The sequence below is a fragment of the Hippichthys cyanospilos genome, chromosome 13 (genome assembly GCF_059441005.1).
Source record: "Hippichthys cyanospilos isolate Australia breed blue-spotted pipefish chromosome 13, RoL_Hcya_1.0, whole genome shotgun sequence".
Classification (NCBI taxonomy): domain Eukaryota; kingdom Metazoa; phylum Chordata; class Actinopteri; order Syngnathiformes; family Syngnathidae; genus Hippichthys; species Hippichthys cyanospilos.
The window spans coordinates 7,732,786-7,751,316 of NC_142381.1; the positions used below are offsets into that span (position 1 = coordinate 7,732,786).

The 18,531-nt window shown below is 39.0% G+C and overlaps 1 protein-coding gene across 1 annotated transcript; it reads right to left on the bottom strand.

The window, feature by feature from the left end:
• Positions 1-447: 447 nt before the first annotated feature.
• On the bottom strand, positions 448-18,330 carry gpm6aa (glycoprotein M6Aa). The gene is made up of 7 exons (XM_088431624.1): positions 17,953-18,330; positions 7,617-7,809; positions 7,040-7,196; positions 5,175-5,328; positions 4,946-5,022; positions 4,524-4,589; positions 448-3,238 (listed from the first exon to the last, which is right to left on the bottom strand). The coding sequence occupies exons 1-7, from the start codon at positions 17,987-17,989 to the stop codon at positions 3,086-3,088; spliced, it is 837 nt and encodes a 278-aa protein (XP_088287750.1). The 5' UTR covers positions 17,990-18,330; the 3' UTR covers positions 448-3,085.
• Positions 18,331-18,531: the final 201 nt, after the last annotated feature.

Here is an 18,531-nt window from a genome sequence, read left to right on the forward strand (position 1 = left end):
ACCCATAAAGAACCAAATTGTCAGTACATGTACTTGTAACTGGAAGCATGAAAAATGGCCTTGACAACCCATGTCTGGAATTGAATAAGAAGACAGATCTCTCTCAGTTTTGAACATTCGTTTTGAGGTCTTTTCCAGGACTCAGACTTTCACGAACTATGATTAGGATTTTTGCCCGAATCAGCCTCAAATGGATGTAAGTGTGTGACACTTTTTTTCTGTCTGTACGGTCATATATGCATGAATCTTGAAATTAAATTTGCTAATCACTTACAACATTCTGAAAATGTAAAAAGAGCAACAAAAACTGTAATTCTTAAAGGTTAGTCAGATGTTTCAAATTTCCCCTCAAACCATGAGTGTTTGCACTGTAAAGGAGGCAACAGCGACCCTTAGTGGTTCACAATGGAATTAGCCATTTTAAAATGGTCATCGACAAACACAAGGTCAAGTACACAAGTGAATTTATTTACGCGAGCAAATTTGATCATACAGGTCAAATAAGCCACTTCAAGCTGTTGGCACATGAATGTATACAAAACAAATCCAACTCCCTCCTTTTTTCATGTAAAGCCTGCTACGAAGCATTGGTAGTGAAAGTACAAAAAGACAAATACAAGGAGAAAGCCAATAAGAGAAAGCGAGAGAGCAGGGTCATTACATAGTAAGCAATGTCAGTACAAGTATTAAGCTTTAGGATATTTCCTCATCACAAACTAAATCACAACTCAAACAACTACATCTCTATATCAGTAGCATGAAGCATCATTATATGGAACTTTTTAGTACTGCACGTTGAAACAAAAGGGCTGGTCCAGCAAGACAGGCAAAAAGTGAAAAAAATAAATACAATAAAAGATGTGAGATAAAAAAAAAAAAAAAAAAAAAAACTTTTAGCCAATCTGACAATAGTAATGCATGTCCATGCCACGTTTAACATCTAAAGTCACAGTCTTTACTAACAATACAGTTTTCCAACTTGGAGCACAGAAAAAAATCAAACAAGCGTGTGAAACACCAACAATATTGTTGTTTTTTTGTTTTTCTTCTTCCCAACAGCCAATCAGATGTCAGGTTTCTTCATTTCCGACCATCTGTAGTTAACTGTCAAGAACACTTAAAGAAGACATGTAATGGAAAAACTGACTTTTGAATAGCTCGGTCTCTGGAGTGCCTGCTCGTGTAAAATATAAATGTTTTATTATTTTTTGCTGCAAATAATGATCAGAATGTTCCTAGATTATAAAGTAATACCATGGCTAATTTACATAATCCTGCCGTTACAGAGTTTCGCTGCCCGTGATTTAGGCTAGCTGCCATAATTGAGCAACGGCCATAATCCAGTTGCCAGACTACAAGGAATCATGTCAAAACCAAAAGGTAAGCAGAGCTGCAGTTTTAGCGCACATTTGCATTAGCTACCATGGTAATTGCCATTAGATTCTGATAACCAGAACATTTGCTGTATGAAAATGTGTCCCTATGTGAGTGTCTGGGCCAATTTAAACAATTGTGCCCTCCATCCATTGTTTTTCTTTTTTTTTTGTTACCTATGTCTTGGCCCCCTCATAACCAAGCTATTCCCAATCAGTGTGACCGATGTCGAATGTGCAGTAATGCTTCATGGATTTTAGCCCATGAATCCCAAAAAGCTTTTATGAAGCCATCTGGGAACCGCTTTAAATCGTGAGAAAATTGCACGATATGTCTCCTTTAAGTGGACCAACTTTCTTACTCTCCCATAACTCAAGTTGCAGTGCTTAATCACACATTGGAATGCTTTGATATATGTATCACTATATACATTGCAGAGTCTGCAGGAAAAAAAACAAACCTGAATTTATTATCAGTCATAATTGTAACAGTGGCTTATGAGAGCATGTGCTTTCATGACAATGGAATCATTCACAGTTCAGAGATTTATGATCCCTTTTACACAAATTTAATCCCTTTAATATATACTGTATCAATCAAAAAATAATTTCCCTGTTCAACAGGCTTGGCACACCTAGCAAAGTCATCAGTAGATTTTGGTCTTCATTGTTGTGTTGCTATTTTTTTTCTCAAAATATAAGTAGCTACTGTATTGTTGAGTGGTTTTAATCCCTGGCAATATTTACTGTACGTTTTTAAAAAATAATACTTCAGTCGTCCACATACAGTACATCGATATCACACATGAGATGGGAAATGTGCTTAAGAACCTTTTTTGAAGCCCCTGTTGACCTCCTCGTGAAGCAAAAACAAATTATGCCACCTTAAAACTAAAAAAAAAGAACTGTCCTCAACCTCCTGTTATATTGTCGGTAATTTGATTCATTTTACTATGAAAAAAATCTGTCCAATTTCTTAAAGTTTAAAAAAATAATTCAGTCAGTCCAGTTATTTTTCTTTTTATTTTAATTTTTTTATATTAATTATTCAAACAAGCGGTCACTTTAAACTGTGAGTATGCTTAGTGTTTCAAAGACAAACAATTCAGATTTTTTTTCAATCTCTTATTTGTTGTTATTCTATTGTTATTTTTATTATTTTTTACACTATATATTTTTTAAAAGACTAAACACATGGGTCACATTGACCTGTGAACATTTTGGTCTCTCAAATTAAGCAAACAAAAGATAATATTGTTCTCTCCCCCATTTTTCAAATAATTCCCAAAATATGGTATATCAAAACCCTCTTGAAAATGTTTAATTCTTAAATATGCAGCTAGTCTCATTGGCAGATTCACAAATGTAACAGGAGGATTAGGAGTATTTCATAGGCCAAAGTGTCAAATAATAAAATAAATTAAAATAAAAATCTACGACTGCTACTGCTAATTCTACAAACTACACTACAACTACCACTCAGCATTAAACGACTGGTTTCAATTTCAACAACTGCCAGAATGATAACAAACACCAGCCACGAGAGAGGTAAAGGGGCTTCTTTTTGTTAACTGAATTGCTGTTTGAGGCTGAGGCGGACCTCTGCCCAAACCACATTGCCATGTGATGCACCAGTGATGTTGGCGGTGGTGAGGAAGCCCCGCCCCCCACCCTCCCTAGGGTGAGACCCCCCCCCCACCCAACTTGGCTTCTTATGTATAAGCGTTGAGCCGTTCCTTTGAGCGAGTGGAGTGGATGTCGTGAAGCTCCTGCTCCTCCTTGGACTTGATGTCCTCATACTTTTGCATGCGGCACGCATCCTTAACGTAAGCCCAGTTTGCCGACAGAACCATCAAGTAGTGGATCTGGAGTGATATACACGGCAGAAAGAGAACATCCATGGTTTTAGGACAGAAAAAACAAACAGCCTAATGTCCATTTACTTCCGATTTACTGGGAGAGCCGTCTAACACAGGTACAGGCATACCGATAATGAATTATTGAATGTTCTTTATTTATCCCATGGTGTGGGATGTGTTAAGAATATTTTTTTCCTCCCCACTAAAATATATTAGAGGTCAACAATTATGAATTCAAGAAAATAAATACAAGAGTCCAAATGGAATATATGAGGCGTGTGTGAAAAGTTTTAAACATTGTGTATAAAAAGCTTGAAACCAAATAAAAAAAATGCTTCAGTGTCACTGCGGGGAAAACAATCAAGGCCTACACTTATAAAAAATGCAAATGAGTAATATTACAAGAATAAAGTGACTTTTTGAAAATAGCTTTTGAACCGGGTATTCTACATATTATCTCACCCTTACATCGAGTAATTAGCTCAAAATGTATTTTGTGTGGTTAAGGAAAAATAACACAAGATTAGTTGACTCATTTTGCAAGCCCTGATATAAAATGATGCTCTGATCATGTTTGTTGACTCTTTTGTACTTCACTTCCACAAAAGTCCAGCGCGTGGCAGCATGATGCAGGCTGTATTCTTGTAACTCGTTTCCATAGCAACGCAGCGCAGTGAATCATCGAACTGCAGTGACTGTCATTTAACAGTCTATTTACATGCACGTTATTTTCACTTATGGTGATTTTTTTTGGTAACTGGGCTAATAGTCTCCACATTTATTGTGTTTAGTATATTGGATTTGCTTTGCGATATCTTGAGTATGCATTTCAGACGTTACATTGGTGATTTTTTTTTCAGCCAGTCTCATCCCTAATTAATTAATTTCTTCATAGAAAAGTTGGATGCCTAATAAAATTTTCATCAGAATCATTAAAACTTTCTTCAACCGATAAAATAGCCTCTCTGAAATGATTGTGCGGTATACAGTAGGCGCAACCATCACGTTTCCTTTCTTCTCACTGTTTCCATGACGACACCATGACATGCCAGGCCTCCTCCAAAAGAAGGGAGGGGAGGGAAGCCGACAAACGTTGTCGTTTCACTGCGCAAAAATGCCTTCTCGCAGATTAACGGTGGTCTGCTGCCCTAAACTGCCCACCACCCACAACAAAGAAATTTGCTCCCTAGTTACCGTCGTTAAAAAAGATGGATTTAAAAAAAAAAAAAAGATGCCAACTGCAAGGTTAGATGATTGTACATTCATGATTTCCAAATGGCGTCTCACGCACCATAGCGATGACAGCGGCTCCTGCTCCGGCGAGGGCACAGATGAACAGGTGGAATGTCATGTCCAGCTGTAGCAAGAACATCAACGACAACAAGAACGGTTACCTGCAGTCATTGATTCGTTTTTGTTTTTGTTTTTTTACTTATGCACGTTGCTTTACTTTGCAATCACTTTGTTGGGATAATGAAATAAAGTTGCTCTACGTTCTTGTTCGAATAAAAATATCTGCATTTCAACAGACATGCTGTGATTGCCACATCATCGTGGTTATATTGTGTTTCAATTGGAAAGAGCCACTCTATCAGGATCAAAAGTAAACATATTAACTCATAAAAGGGGGTCATAAATGTCATTCATGCACAATACTTGGTGGTTTCTTGCTACCATTCAAAACAAGAGTTTTCTACTGAGTAACCTGCTCACCTCATTGGATTCGCACATCTTGTAGAACTTCTCAGATCCGGCACACACTGTCTTGGCTTCATTAATAGCCACAATACCTGCAATTTAATTATTATACATTATTGTACTACAAACGAGGCTCCGTTGACAATGACAAGTTGACCACCTTGCAGCTAATTGGATGGTACTAATTCCAAAGGATTTAGCTAAATGAGCCATTTAATGTTTTGACGGGATTGGCCATCCCTACCGTATTGGCGCGGATCCAGGCAGAGCGAGGTGCCCTCCAGCACAGTGGCGTTTTGGCAAATGCTCCAGATGTTGAAGTAGATGAAGACAGGCAGGGAGGTAAATGCAGTCACGCCCAGCCAGGCCAGCATGAAGATGTACGTCAGCATGATGAACTGAAACAAAACAATAGTTGTTCAGGCTAATACACAATCTAAATATTGTGTTTATATGCACTAAAACTGTTCAGTCTTCCATCAAAGTCAATAATGCCTCCTAATTCATTAAACCCTTAGAAGAGTCGAGACGTTTCGATTGGACAATTTTGTGGCATCTTAAGGTAGTTCATTAACTGCACCAAAAAAAAAAAAAACTACTCAAAGGCAAATTTCACAGAAATAATGCGAATTTGTGAAGATCTCACTGCAAATTGCGGTGACTGGACATCAGAGAACATTGATTACGTTGTGAAACACATTTAGTATCAGACTACGACATCATTGGCCTGGTCGTGTTCTTAAGTGTCTTTTGTTTAGTTTTGATTTGTTTCGTGCCTAGAATGTTATGCATCACAGCATTAAAACCATTGCTTTTATTTGAAGTTGCTGTGGAAAAAGATTTCGAAGTGAAAGCTTTTATCCCTGCATTTCCCCCCAAAAATCAAAACAAAACAAAACAAAAAGAAAAATTAGCTCTATGTATACAATGCAGTTTAATGATGAATCTCCCACATAGGATAAGGTTTATATCTATCTATCTGAATAACATTTGTGCTAAACCTTTCTTAGCATTAGTACAAATATCATGTTAGTGCTAGCTACGCCATCTTGAAAAACAATCTGATTGGCCAATGAGCACTTCCTCCGCCTCCCATGCAGCGAGCGGCAGATGGCAAGCTAATTTCACGGCTGACATAATCTTGTTATGTGCCGGCTCCACGATATGACATTTTTCATTATTGTCACAGCCTGGTAATTGAATGATTTGCACTGAAATGTAATTATAGAGCCCAAATGCGTTTAATATTGATGTGACGTTATTTTGTTCATATTTGCTCATTTTCACGTGGATCTGAGGGATAATCTGCAAACTTTATCCAGTTAGCATAATTATTAGCACAGATCCGAATGCTCTCAATCAGAAAAAACATGATGTGACCACATGAGAGCGGGTAAAGCCCGCTGAGAATCACTCATATTGATTAAATTAAGAATTTATTTGAATAAATGGTACTTAGCAGTGCATAACTGCATATATATTTATTTCTTTTTTTTTTTCCCCCTGGACTTAATTATAAGTGTGATGCCAACCAATTTCAGTTTTCTGTGCAAAATATGTAAAATTGTAGCGGCTTACACTCAGCACTCATTCAAGTACTGCACTTTCCCCCTTTATAATGACCATGAACTTACTCAACTCAGTACCAATGGCAGCGCGACAACTACAAAATGTATTTGATAGAACAAAAATGGTTAAATTAACTATAAATAGCATTTTTTAAAATGAGATTTATGATTAAATAATTCGTTAATTTATGATAAATATGTCATCGTTTGTGTAATTGAGTATTTGGTGAATGGCTTCATAAGGAAAAAACAATAATCAATTTTATACATGGATTAATTTGATTAGGTTGATTAGCCACACTTACATTAAATAATATTTAATCAATAAGTCAAGTTTATTAGTATAGCCCTGAATCACCAGTCTCAGAAACTCAGAAGTTCCCAGAACTATATACTAGTATTGCAAATTTATTACTTCATTATCAACACATTCACTGCCAGCCCAGTTAAGAAGGATTTTGGACTTGAAATGTTTTGAGTTAAAATGAGCTATATTCCGTATTTTCCACACCCATTTTTTCGACTATTTGCCGAAACCCACCCAAGCGCTGACGCAGCGTCCACAGGTTGTGATCTTGAAGTCTCCGTAGAGGTCTTTGATGGCCCCGCTGGTGAAGAAGCCCTCCACCATCAGCAGGATGCCGTAGACGAAGAAAGCCGAGGCCACACCATAGATCACATATTTGATGATATCAATCCTAGAAAATTGAAAAAATGTAATCGCTGAAAAATGCACGTCCCAAGTCAGTTTTTACATGTGCATATTTATTTATTACATACCAGAGAAATGTACACATACTACACGTTGGCTCAGGATTGCTTAATTATTAAAATAGTTGTCCATTAATTTGATAACTGATTGCTGATCAACTGATTCCTTTTTACATCTCGAGTGTAGTATCAATAGCATGTAGGAATTCAGAAGTCATAGTTTGAACAGTACAAATTACCATACTGTAAGGACAGTAACACCACTAATAGTTCCGTAACTGTGTGACGTAATTTCAAACAAGTGATGTCTGCTAGCTAGAGAAGCACTGTTTATTTACGGAGTATAAGCCAGTTCCACTTCCTGCACTTTATCTAAGAGGTTCCCAGAACGATGCTTTTATACTCACATTGTGAAGACGTCCAGTGCGTCCACAGGGCTGCGCACCACTTCAAAATAATTCTGCAGGATGGTGACGGTTCCGGAAAGAGCCTCGTGGCCGCAGCCGCAAAACAGGGCCACCCCGGCGTAAAGCAATATGGTGGCGATGAGCGACGGGTAGGGGATTCCACCCAGGCATTTGATGCAGCACTCCAGGCACCCTAAACACACCAAAAAAGAAGGAGGGAGGTCACTCAAAAAGGGCTAAAAGAACAGGCGACGCTGTAGCTTCACTCTGACAGTACAACATGATTTGGCCATTTACAATCTCCCAAATTTAAAGCCCTGTCGGCGGGCATCCACGCACAACAGAAAAAATCCATCAAGTGGACGGGGAAAGTAGGCCACAGTTCATTTTGTGGCTGATATATGAGTGCTGACAAGTGTATTCTCCTACTATCAAGAGTCTTTAAAGCCACACACCATTCACCAGCCAGCCTCAGATTTTCTCTCCGCATTTTGGCTTTGCGCCTTCAATTTGTTCTGTCGGTTGTCCTTACAGACCAGGCTGACCTTTTATCCCATTGCTTGAGATTTAAATTGCGATTACCTTTAACCCCATGATTCTTGGAGGCCAAAGCTTTCCTGGAGTATACGCTGTCAGGTTATAAGCGTGCTTAAGCACTACTTTGCCACAAATTCAATCCCCCCTCCTCTAGCACCTGGGCAAGTCTGACAATACTTGTTAGTCGTCTGGATACCGTTTCTTTCTTTTAATTCTTAGGGATATAAATTTGTAAACTGGCATGCATGTGCTTAGTGTAGAAACTGGCATAGCTTTTTCATACGAGGGAGAGTCTAGTTGACTCTTTTTAGGAATTTGGCAGAATGTGCTAATGGATGTTTTGGACTGAGACTGTTTTTTTATTTTATATGCCCTTAGCACACCTGACAATTTGGTGACAGAACAACATGTTCTCTTGGATTGTTTTCAGCAGCAGGTGCTGGGGAACTGTGGCAGTGTAAACAAATGACATTTGACCGCAGTTAAGTGCTAAACAATAAAAATATATTTGTTTCTTTTCAAGGGGACGTAGGTTTAGTTTATTTGAAGGAGTGGTGCAGGGCTGAACATTTTTAGGAACAATTTGAATGTGATTTTCCTAACAGTTATTGCAACCATCCCAACATTCCAAACTATTGCTCTAATACTGTAATGCAAGGACACTAAAGAGGATGTAAGCGAGGTAGTCGTTTTTAATGGTTTTTAAAAATTTCAAGTACTGCAGAGCTACTGCGCTACTTGCCATGACGTATAAATCCTCACCTTTCTCATATTTTTGAAAACATCAACAGCCCTGCGGGCTGCCGTTGTACATCTGCTTTCAAAAACAGCCAAGTGCAAGCGTGATGCTGCCAAACACAACCATATGTATCTGTTTTGTGTCCCTTTTAGCATAAAACAATGTGTTTAAAACACACAAGATCTACAGCTGTTTCTTTTCGCTTGTGTTTTTATTTTTGGATGGAAAAACAAACAAAAATAATTGGTTTGGGCAATTGGAGGACACATGGACTCGGCTGTCAGGATAGTGCTTCGGTGGGGTTTATTTCCTGCGCAAGGCGTTATCAGCTCTCGGGGTCTATTATCAGTGGGCTGCAATGAATTAACAAAGCTGTCTATTGACTCCGCACACTTCCCTCGTGGGATCAATACCTGGAATACAAATGTTGACCTGATTCTCACTGTTTGAAAGATTCCCCGCATTGTCAATCAAGGATTCCAGCTCTCAGAGTCTCTTTTTCTAAAGTCATCATTGTCCTCATCCCACTCCTGCTCTTCTCTCTCAACTCGTCACTCCTAATTCTGCCACGGGTGGGAGCAGAATATCAAGTAGCTGCTGTTGGCCCAGCGCCAGGTTGGCCCGGATTATCTTCATGCACGCCTACTGTACTGTAGCGCCTCCGTTGTTGGGCGCTGTGTGTTGGATGCGCCTTTTTTTGGTTGCATTATTTTTAGGCCTTTCTCCAGGCAAAATGTTTCACTGTGCAACAACCTAAAAACTACAGCTTCTAAACTAATTTACGCCCAGAAAGTATTATTGTATGTCAGATTTGCATGTGTTGTAAACATCCATAAGAGTTCAAGGAATTGTATTAAAACCATCAGTGAATTTATTGTAATATTGATCAATCATTGTTTCAATCATTAATACCAGGAAATGAGATTGGGCGTATGCTATTGCTTCTGATCTCCCTGTGTGGAAAAACATGGATGGTATGTAGACTAACCCGAACCCTAACCCTAACCCTAACCCCTAACCCTAACACTCTATTTGTTCTTAGGTGTGTTTGTGAGGATGAATGGTTGTTTGTCTTTGTGCGCCCTGCTATTGGTTGACAACCAATTTCGGGTGTACCTTGCCCATTGCACGAAGATGGCTGGGATAGGCTCCAGCACATGAGCGATCCTTTTGAGGGTAAGTGATCAAAGTAATGGATCAATGAATTAAACAATTATTTTACAAACTAAATAAATATAGCATGTTTTAAAAGTTAACAAATTCATTGAATTAAGAAGATCTTTTATTAATATAATAAATATTACAGGTCTGTTGATTTTGGAAATGCTTGGCAAATTAAAGAATGGAACCCCTCTGCCATAAGACCAACCCCTATGGCTATAGTAATGTCAAAGCAAGGTATGTCTGCAGTAAAACTATGTGGCAAGAAGACATAAGGTGCACCGTGCTCGTTGAAGGTCTCAGCCGTAGCAAAAATGTCACAAGTGCAATTTAGTACCACAAAGCGGCCAATAAATGACCTTTTAGCATGGGGCAGAACAAGCCTAATAAGACTTTATGTCACGCTGTCATGGCTTTATGATCTTAGTGAGAGTTTAAAGCTTCTCAATGTACTGGTGTATTGTCAAAAATCGATGGCTACGGTGACACCTCGTCAACAATCTACTGATGCTCGACAGCTGTGACCATGCAGCAGCATAAAATGGCGGAGCTGGGGGCTGCTGCTGGATGCGGAATCCATAATTTTAGTCGGTGCTTGCAAGTGTAGAGCATCCCACATTTATTATTGATGCTGAAAATGACGTTACCTAGAGGAGCCTAGAAGAAGCTCACATTCTTAAAGTGAAAACTGAGGGAAGGAAAGAAGCAAACAAGGCTGGTCTGAGTTAGACGGAAGGCTGACAAGTACGAGGTTTAAAGTATGGTCGGCAGGATTTAAGGATGCATAAAGACTTGTGTGATGAGAGGGAAGCAAGGAAGAAACTAATGAAGGAAGAAAGAAAAAAAAATATGTCCAGGTGAAGGAAGGGAGGAAGGATGAATGAAAAATGTGTTATGAAGGAAAGAAATAATGCATAAGGGATATAAGGAATGAAAGAAAAGTGTTTCTGAGGGAAAGGCCTAAAAGTGTCAAGTTCACAAAACCCTGTATACTGTGTTTTTTCGAGTTTCTCAGTCTGCAACACACCTGCTTCTACTGATTTGAAGTGAATCCAGGGTATTGCAAAGGGAAACTTGGGAAATATGCAGGACACATATGAAATAATATGGGATTAGGTCAAATTATTTTGTGGAAAAATATCAAATAAATTGCTGCAAATGCATAATTTTTGATAGGCGCAAATTATGGGCATTTTGAAAACTTAACTGAATGATTTAAACAATATATGCAAATTTGCAAAGTAAGCCATGACAGTAAAACCTACCTACATACCCAATGCGACTTGGTGACCTCTCCAGTCAAACAGACAGCGTTTTTTTTTTTCCAAAAAAAAAGCTCCCAAGAGCCCTCCCATGCACCTCCCACTTCTCCTCCATCTGTCTGTGTCATGTCCGACAGGCAAAAGGGACATCCATCCATCCATCCATCCATCCATCCATCCATCCATCCATCCATCCATCCATCCATCCATCCATCCATCTATCCATCCAATGTCGCTGAGTACTGACGAGTTGAATTCTTAGCCAAGTGTTTCTTGTTCAGTGATCATTTTCCCATTAAAAAAATCAATAAAATAAAATGAGAGGGATGTCCTCACATATGTGAGATACTATATTTACAAACACACTAATAATGCTATTCTTTTGGACAAAACACCTAAGTGATGCTAAATTTTTGAATATTAGTGTGTTCGCCAAAGTGATAATTAAAAAATGACATCGTTTTATATAGACTAAATTTCATTTGTGGAAAAACGTCCATCTCCTCCTTTGCATTTCCATCCTACCAAACAATCGAAGTATTTTCCCTCTAATCCTGCTCAACTAACTCAATGCACAAGAAGCAGCAATTTCAACATCAATCGCGACAAAGCAACTGCCCATGGTGTTATCGATCGCTCATATCATGTTTTCAGTGGCAAAGGGGCAAGGCCACACCCTGTAATGGCTCCATGGGGTTGCATTCAATTAAGTGCCATTCATTCCCATTGATCGTGATTCACTGAATTCAACTCTATTCTTCACATTTAGCTTCTACCAGTAGATCCTGGAGTGAACTCTGACAAAACATATTAATAAATAAACTCCTCAGCAGTCATGCTGAGAATCCTCCATCGCTCACAGGAAGACAAGTGAAGAGTAAAGAAAAAAATAAAGAGAGAAAAAGCGACGAAGGCTGAGCGGTGCTTTTATGCCCCGAGGGGGACCGTGCTATGCGGCTAATGCGTCTCACTCACTTTATTGTCCCACTGAATTTGTTGACGTACACTAAGTGGGTCACGGCTCTCAAGGCCTCAGCGCAGATTTGGCGCTGGCGTCGTCATGGCGACCATAGTGGTTGATTAAACATGCGAGGATGAAGAGAAAGAGGTGGTAGCTGGAAAACACGGTTGCCTCCAGGGGAGGGGGGCTGCACGTTAAAGCAAAAGGACGACGCCCCACTTCTCTCTAGTTTGACAGCATCGTTGTAACTCAAGCTACTGAAAGCTGATAGTTACAGGAAATAATACATATCAAAGTAAGCAAATGAGATCACTTCACTTCTAAATGTTTGTTGCAGTAAGCTTTTTTTTTGTTTTTTGGGCCATTTTGCTTGTGGAACTTTAACTCACTGCCAGCAGTTAAAATGGATTTTTGACTTAGATGGCAATCAGTGCCAGTGAATGACTCAACTTATTTGCTTCCAGCTCAGTAAAAACGGATGGTTGACCTTTATTGCTGTCAATTGCAGTTATTTTTTTTTAAATAAAGGAACACTATTTCTTTTAATATATTAACATGTCAACAACTAGAATAGAAACTCTAAGCTTAGTTATTTGATTAGGTATTGTAAACATAAATGACTAGGTGAACCATTTATTGATAATTCATTATTATTCTTCCTGGTTAGCTTTTTTATCTTGATAGGAAGCTCCTGTCATGTAGACATGTGCTGTAATTAATGTTTAATGCATTGACTAACTTTTATGTCCAATTGCATTTGAATGCACCATTAATAGGGAGTCGCGAGGAGGAGGATGTGAACAATAAATGCTTAATAAATGTTTGTTTTTTTTGAAAAGGAAGAAAAATTGCCTAGCAAGTGACGCCCCTCTCTGTCTCGTGTGTGTTCATGTGACATTCAAACAGATGCTTGCTGGCAGCGGGTTTTTTTCATCACAACAACGCCATTCTTGGTTTTAATCGTCTTTCAAACAAAAATCATAAATAGACTTTTTGCCATTTTTGCAAAAACTCTTTGGTGGCCAAAAACTTGATGCGCCCCTAATGTTTAGTAACTCGAGTCAAAATGGACACTGGTCCCTTGAAGCCTCTCAGCAAAAGGTCCTCGTTGTACTGAGTAAATGTGCAAAAAATGAGTTTGAAAAAAGTGTTAAGGCTGTAAATACGAAATTTTAACTGTAACTGTCACCGTTTTTTAAGACCCAAGACATCATTGCTTGCTGTCACATGCTGTCACTCTTTTTATATTTTCACTGGCCTTTTACCGTGGTAATTCGTTAGTTCGATCAGTCACCCATTTGTTTGATGTTGGACAAGTCGGACATTAATGGTTAGGCTCATTCGGCCTCGGTGGCGGTCCGCGCGCTACAGCATCGCAAGGTGGGTGATGCGTAATTAAATATGAATGATGGAACAGAAGGGCAAGTGGAGTCTTGCAGAGAAGATTCTTGGCTCAATAGACACTAACAGGTGTTCAATTCTCACTTTTTCCATTGGGCTAAATAATACTCTATGTCGCCTCAAACAAAGTGTCATGCCTCCCCCAGCTTATTATCACTGTTCATTATTCTCACTGTGCTGTGGTCAATGAATCTAAATCAGCTCGCAATGTAATCTTGTTGAGTTGTTTGTGCAGTCGAGTGCAAAGTAGCGACACGTTTGCTTGGCAGCTGAGTGGGCAAAATGTCCACCTTCTGCTTGTGACTCATAAACTCCAAATGTGAGGAATGTGACTTTTTGAAATACTTTAAGGCCAAATCCAAGTTCAATAGGCTTGATTGCAAATGACATCATATTTTAGAATTAAAATGCACAAGGTCTGATCTTTCAAACCTTTAGACGGTGGATGAAGATGAGATTTTAGGCACAAAATTCCAACATGGTTCAATCGACAAACACCACATGAAACAGCTGTTGGCTGACATGTAGAGGCTTGAAAATGTCTGGAAAGAAAGCAGTTTGAGTTTACATGCTAGATGCCAAACGACAGCTTTCACTGTGGTGTGGTCCAGCTAATGAATCTTGTGTTGCTAATTTTCCCAAAAAATAAACACAGTTATCATTTGAGGACTTTTAGCCCGTTTTTAGTACTTGTCCGAAATGTATTTCCTTTTAACGACCATTGCCTCGTTTTAGCTGAGGCATTGTTAAAATATTGTCCCTGCACGTCTTCTTTGTTGCATTACTATCCCTGTGCTTCCTACCCGTGTAAAATAATGTTTTAAGAAACGACCGGTACACTTGAACTTCATTTCAATCAATGAAATGTGAAGAGCACATCAAGCTTGTTTTGGTGACATTTGTCACCCTAATTCCCTGCTGCTTCCAAGCTTGAAACATCAATATTTTCTGTAACCACGATACATCTGTTAAGGATGTTTGAAGGATGATGAAGATTTGGCTTGTAAAAGTACACTTTTAAGTCCTTTCTGCTCTCATTTTTGTCTGAAGGCAATATGGCCACCTTACAAGGACAATGCATTGCTCTAAAATGCGGAATATGCATCAACCCTATTGATATAAGTATGCGTATTTGTCAGCTAGTTAGTTGGTTAGCTAGCTAGTTTGTTAGCTAGTTAACTTGCTAGCTTGCCCACACAAAATGTCAAATTTCTTCAAACCAGATTTAATGAAGTTGTTAATCGAAACAGAAAATGTCATTCAGTGGCGTAAGACCTTTGCCAAGTAGAGGTAATGTTGAAATAAAATAAAACAAAATCAGTAGTATTTAGCATCTCCTACTCAAGTAATCTAGTGATGCAAGAGAAGCTGATAAAGAACAGGTGTAAAGTATTTATATTTTATTACTTACAGCCACCGATCGCACCAGATCCACTACAAGGGCTATACCATACAAGAAAAGGGATATGTTGCCACCCCCCCCCCAAAAAAAAAAAAAAAAAGAATGGACATGACTCAAAGAAATGCATGGATGCCTCTTTTGGTCCGATGAGCATTTGTGTTGGAGGCAAAGGCTTTGCTGAATAGCAGTGCGAGGCCTCAGCTTGCACTTAAGAATCGTGACAAGCAAGTGAGCCAAGTCGAGCTTTCTTGCCCTTGCCTGAAGTAGTGTATGAGAAAATCCAGAAGATGCCAGGTACATCATGGTCATCTATGACTTTCTAGTTCTGTTCCATTCTCGTCGCATTCATTCTTTCCTTTCCACCTTCTACTGACATGTCGTGAGTGAGGGGGTGATGACGGTGATGGTAATGACTACTGTTGGCCAGCGCCATGGCAACAGTTCAATTTCCCATTTTAGAGCTGAATGGAGGCTCTAAAGATACACAGAGAAGCTGTGTAGAAAGAGCTACAAAGGAAAGTCTTGTGGGAAGGAGACTCTTTCATGGATAGGTTCTAAAATGAGTCAATCCCAACGCCCATTCATAAACGTCATCATTTCATGATCATCACATTTCAAAGTCCAAGCATCATGCAAAAACAATTTACTCGTTTCCTACTGAGGTTCATTTGGGCGAACTTCAAAGTGTTTTTGTTCATTCGCGAGTTTGGGTATTCGAGACTTTTTTCTTCTGCTTTTTTTGTCAGGACTATAATCATGGACCACCCTGATTTGGGGGCCATTTTGGTTTTATTTCTTCTAATTTTCTAGATGATGTTTCAGAGCCTTTAAATACATTTCCATGATGATGTGTTGTGCAAAATTTGGGGCCACCAAATTTTCCCCACACAATGTGAGTGAATCATGCAGTTGAATATTGATATTTCAAAACTTCACTGTAAATTGTTATACATAGCTAAAAAGTAAACAAGTGTGGAAAAAAAAAATCTGAAGCTGTACCCAATCATTTGGGTCCTGTATGTGACACTGCCAATGTTACTCAATATCCCCCCTCAAAAATTAAATGCATAACAAAATTGTCTTTGACAACACTTTTACCGATCAGCACAAAATTGTTTATACATGGAAAAATTAGCTTCCTGTTCAGACTAATTCCTGGTAGTGGTTCCGTCCAATCAGATGTGAATATCCTAGAGTTAAAAGGGGTCGGAAGATGCTACCAAAAGGGGTTTCATTTTTTTTTTCTATGCTTAAATCATCTAAATCCCAATTTGTTGGAGTGTCACCACTTGAAACCACAAAGAATCAATCTATAAATCTAAAAAAAAAATAATCGTGTCTTGACTCATTCATGTAGCGGTTTTCAGTATTAAGAAGTAAAGTACAGTGGTATTTTGACTTCTTCATTATTCGAGTTGGGCCGTTGCTTGATCAAATTCTTTGGAGGCTTTTTCTTGCGAGGAAAATTTTGAGGGACAGGCAAACTTTGGATAAATTGCTAAAGTGATGACGAAAAGAGCAATTAAGGTACTGTAATGGCTGCTTATGTGGGCAACGAGAGCCACAATCACAGATGGAGTTTATTAATTGAACAGGACTAACAAATAGTGTTGTCAGGTGATTCTTTTTTTTTTTATTATGAATCGCAAAATTGTCTGTATTTTATCGCAATTAATCACATTTTTCAAAAACCATACTCTTTTGTAACAATGAGTTACGAGTACGAGTAAAATGTATGAACTCTTGAAATTAACCAAATAAAAAATACTGGTGCTTTGTGTCAAAAAATGTTGTAATATCTTTCTCTGGCCCTTCAGTACGATTAATTTCCTGTAAAAGACAACTTTTAAACAAAACTACCAAATCTGACTCATCATTCCAGTCATTTGTTTTGTACTCTTCTCACTGAAACAATACTCCAAATTTCTCTTTATAGGTTTATTTCTGCCAAGGCAGTGTGGATGTAATTTTCCTTGCGATGTTACAATAAAGACATAAATCTAATGTCTGAACTTGAATTTCCAAGTGTGCATTTTTTTCCCATGAGCCCTCAAGAAAATGTCTAAAATGTCCATCTTATTCTTGTTTTTGTCAGTGACCCACCTCTAAATTTGGTTGCAAAGTTAGCAGATTTCAGCTGCCATAGGAAGTAAATACTGTAGACCTGAGTTAATTATTTTTATCGCTTTATAAAATTCCATTGCTGATGCTTTGTATTGACGACCCTAATCACAATACAAACATAAACTGAGAACTGCTTAAAGGAGATACTGTTAGCCATAACTAAGCTTCAGATGCTTCCAGCAACACCAAGTGCTAACCTTACGTCCCTCAGTAGGTCACACCTCTTAAATGCCACAACCAACACATGAATACATAATGCACATATGAGAAGCACTTTATTCATATGTGGTATGTTTTATGATGTTTTTATGTGAGACAGTGTTTTTCTTTTTTTGTATTTTTGGATGATGGGGGCTGGATTGGATCAATGGTATTTAATTTGATTTTGGGAGAATAAATCGAATTTCAACACTTGTCCGCCGTATAAATGAAACTCAAGGTGCCACTGCACAGCAAATACTTAATACATAGTAAGCATTTGTTGCAGTCTGATGAATTAAAAGATGGAGGCTTGTTCATACATACATACAGTAGACGCCTCAACAACCAAACAAAGGCAGTTCAGCTCAAACCCCCTAAATCCACCCCCACCCCTTTGGGTCACACCCCTCCGACGACCCAAACACAAGACACGCAGCCGTGCACACTCCAGTCGAGAGCGCCCTCTCAACGGACAAAAGAAGTGCGCTAATAGCTTCTCCTCATATACAATTCCACATATTTATTATAAATATTGAGAAACAACTCACCCTTCTGGGTCTGTCCCTCGTCCATGTCTTCTTCCATCGTGTTTGTTGTGTTTTAAAGCAGCCAAAAAGACACCTCTATGTCTATTTCAGTGTCTTTGATTGTTTTACGTCAAATGCTTTCGTCCACAAAATTCTGTCCTAGTAGTGATGGGATTCCAGGGAATGCTGTCAGCTCTCTCAAGCATCCGTCTTTGTGGTGCTGTCCATTGCACACTGCCGAGACAAGTGCTGAAAAGCCCTCCTTGGTCCCTAGTGGAGGAGGAGGTGGGGTGGAGGCGGTTGTGTGTTAGGGGGGCTGTGTGGAGCAAATGGTGGTCTCAAAAGCGCATGTGTGGTGGGGGAAGGGGTTGGGCGAGTGCTCGGCAAAGCAGGTGAAATGCGTGATGGGAACACTGCGACGAGCGTCTAGACCAGACTCATGTTTTAAAAAACACCCCCCGCCCCCCGCCCAGAATAGTCCAATCCCACTGCCCCCAAACCGAGCCACTCGGTCCGTTGCATTAATGCAGCGACACCCTTTAAAAAAAAAGAGGGGTGGGGGTTGAAGGGGAACATCTGATTTCTAAATGGGATTCTGCC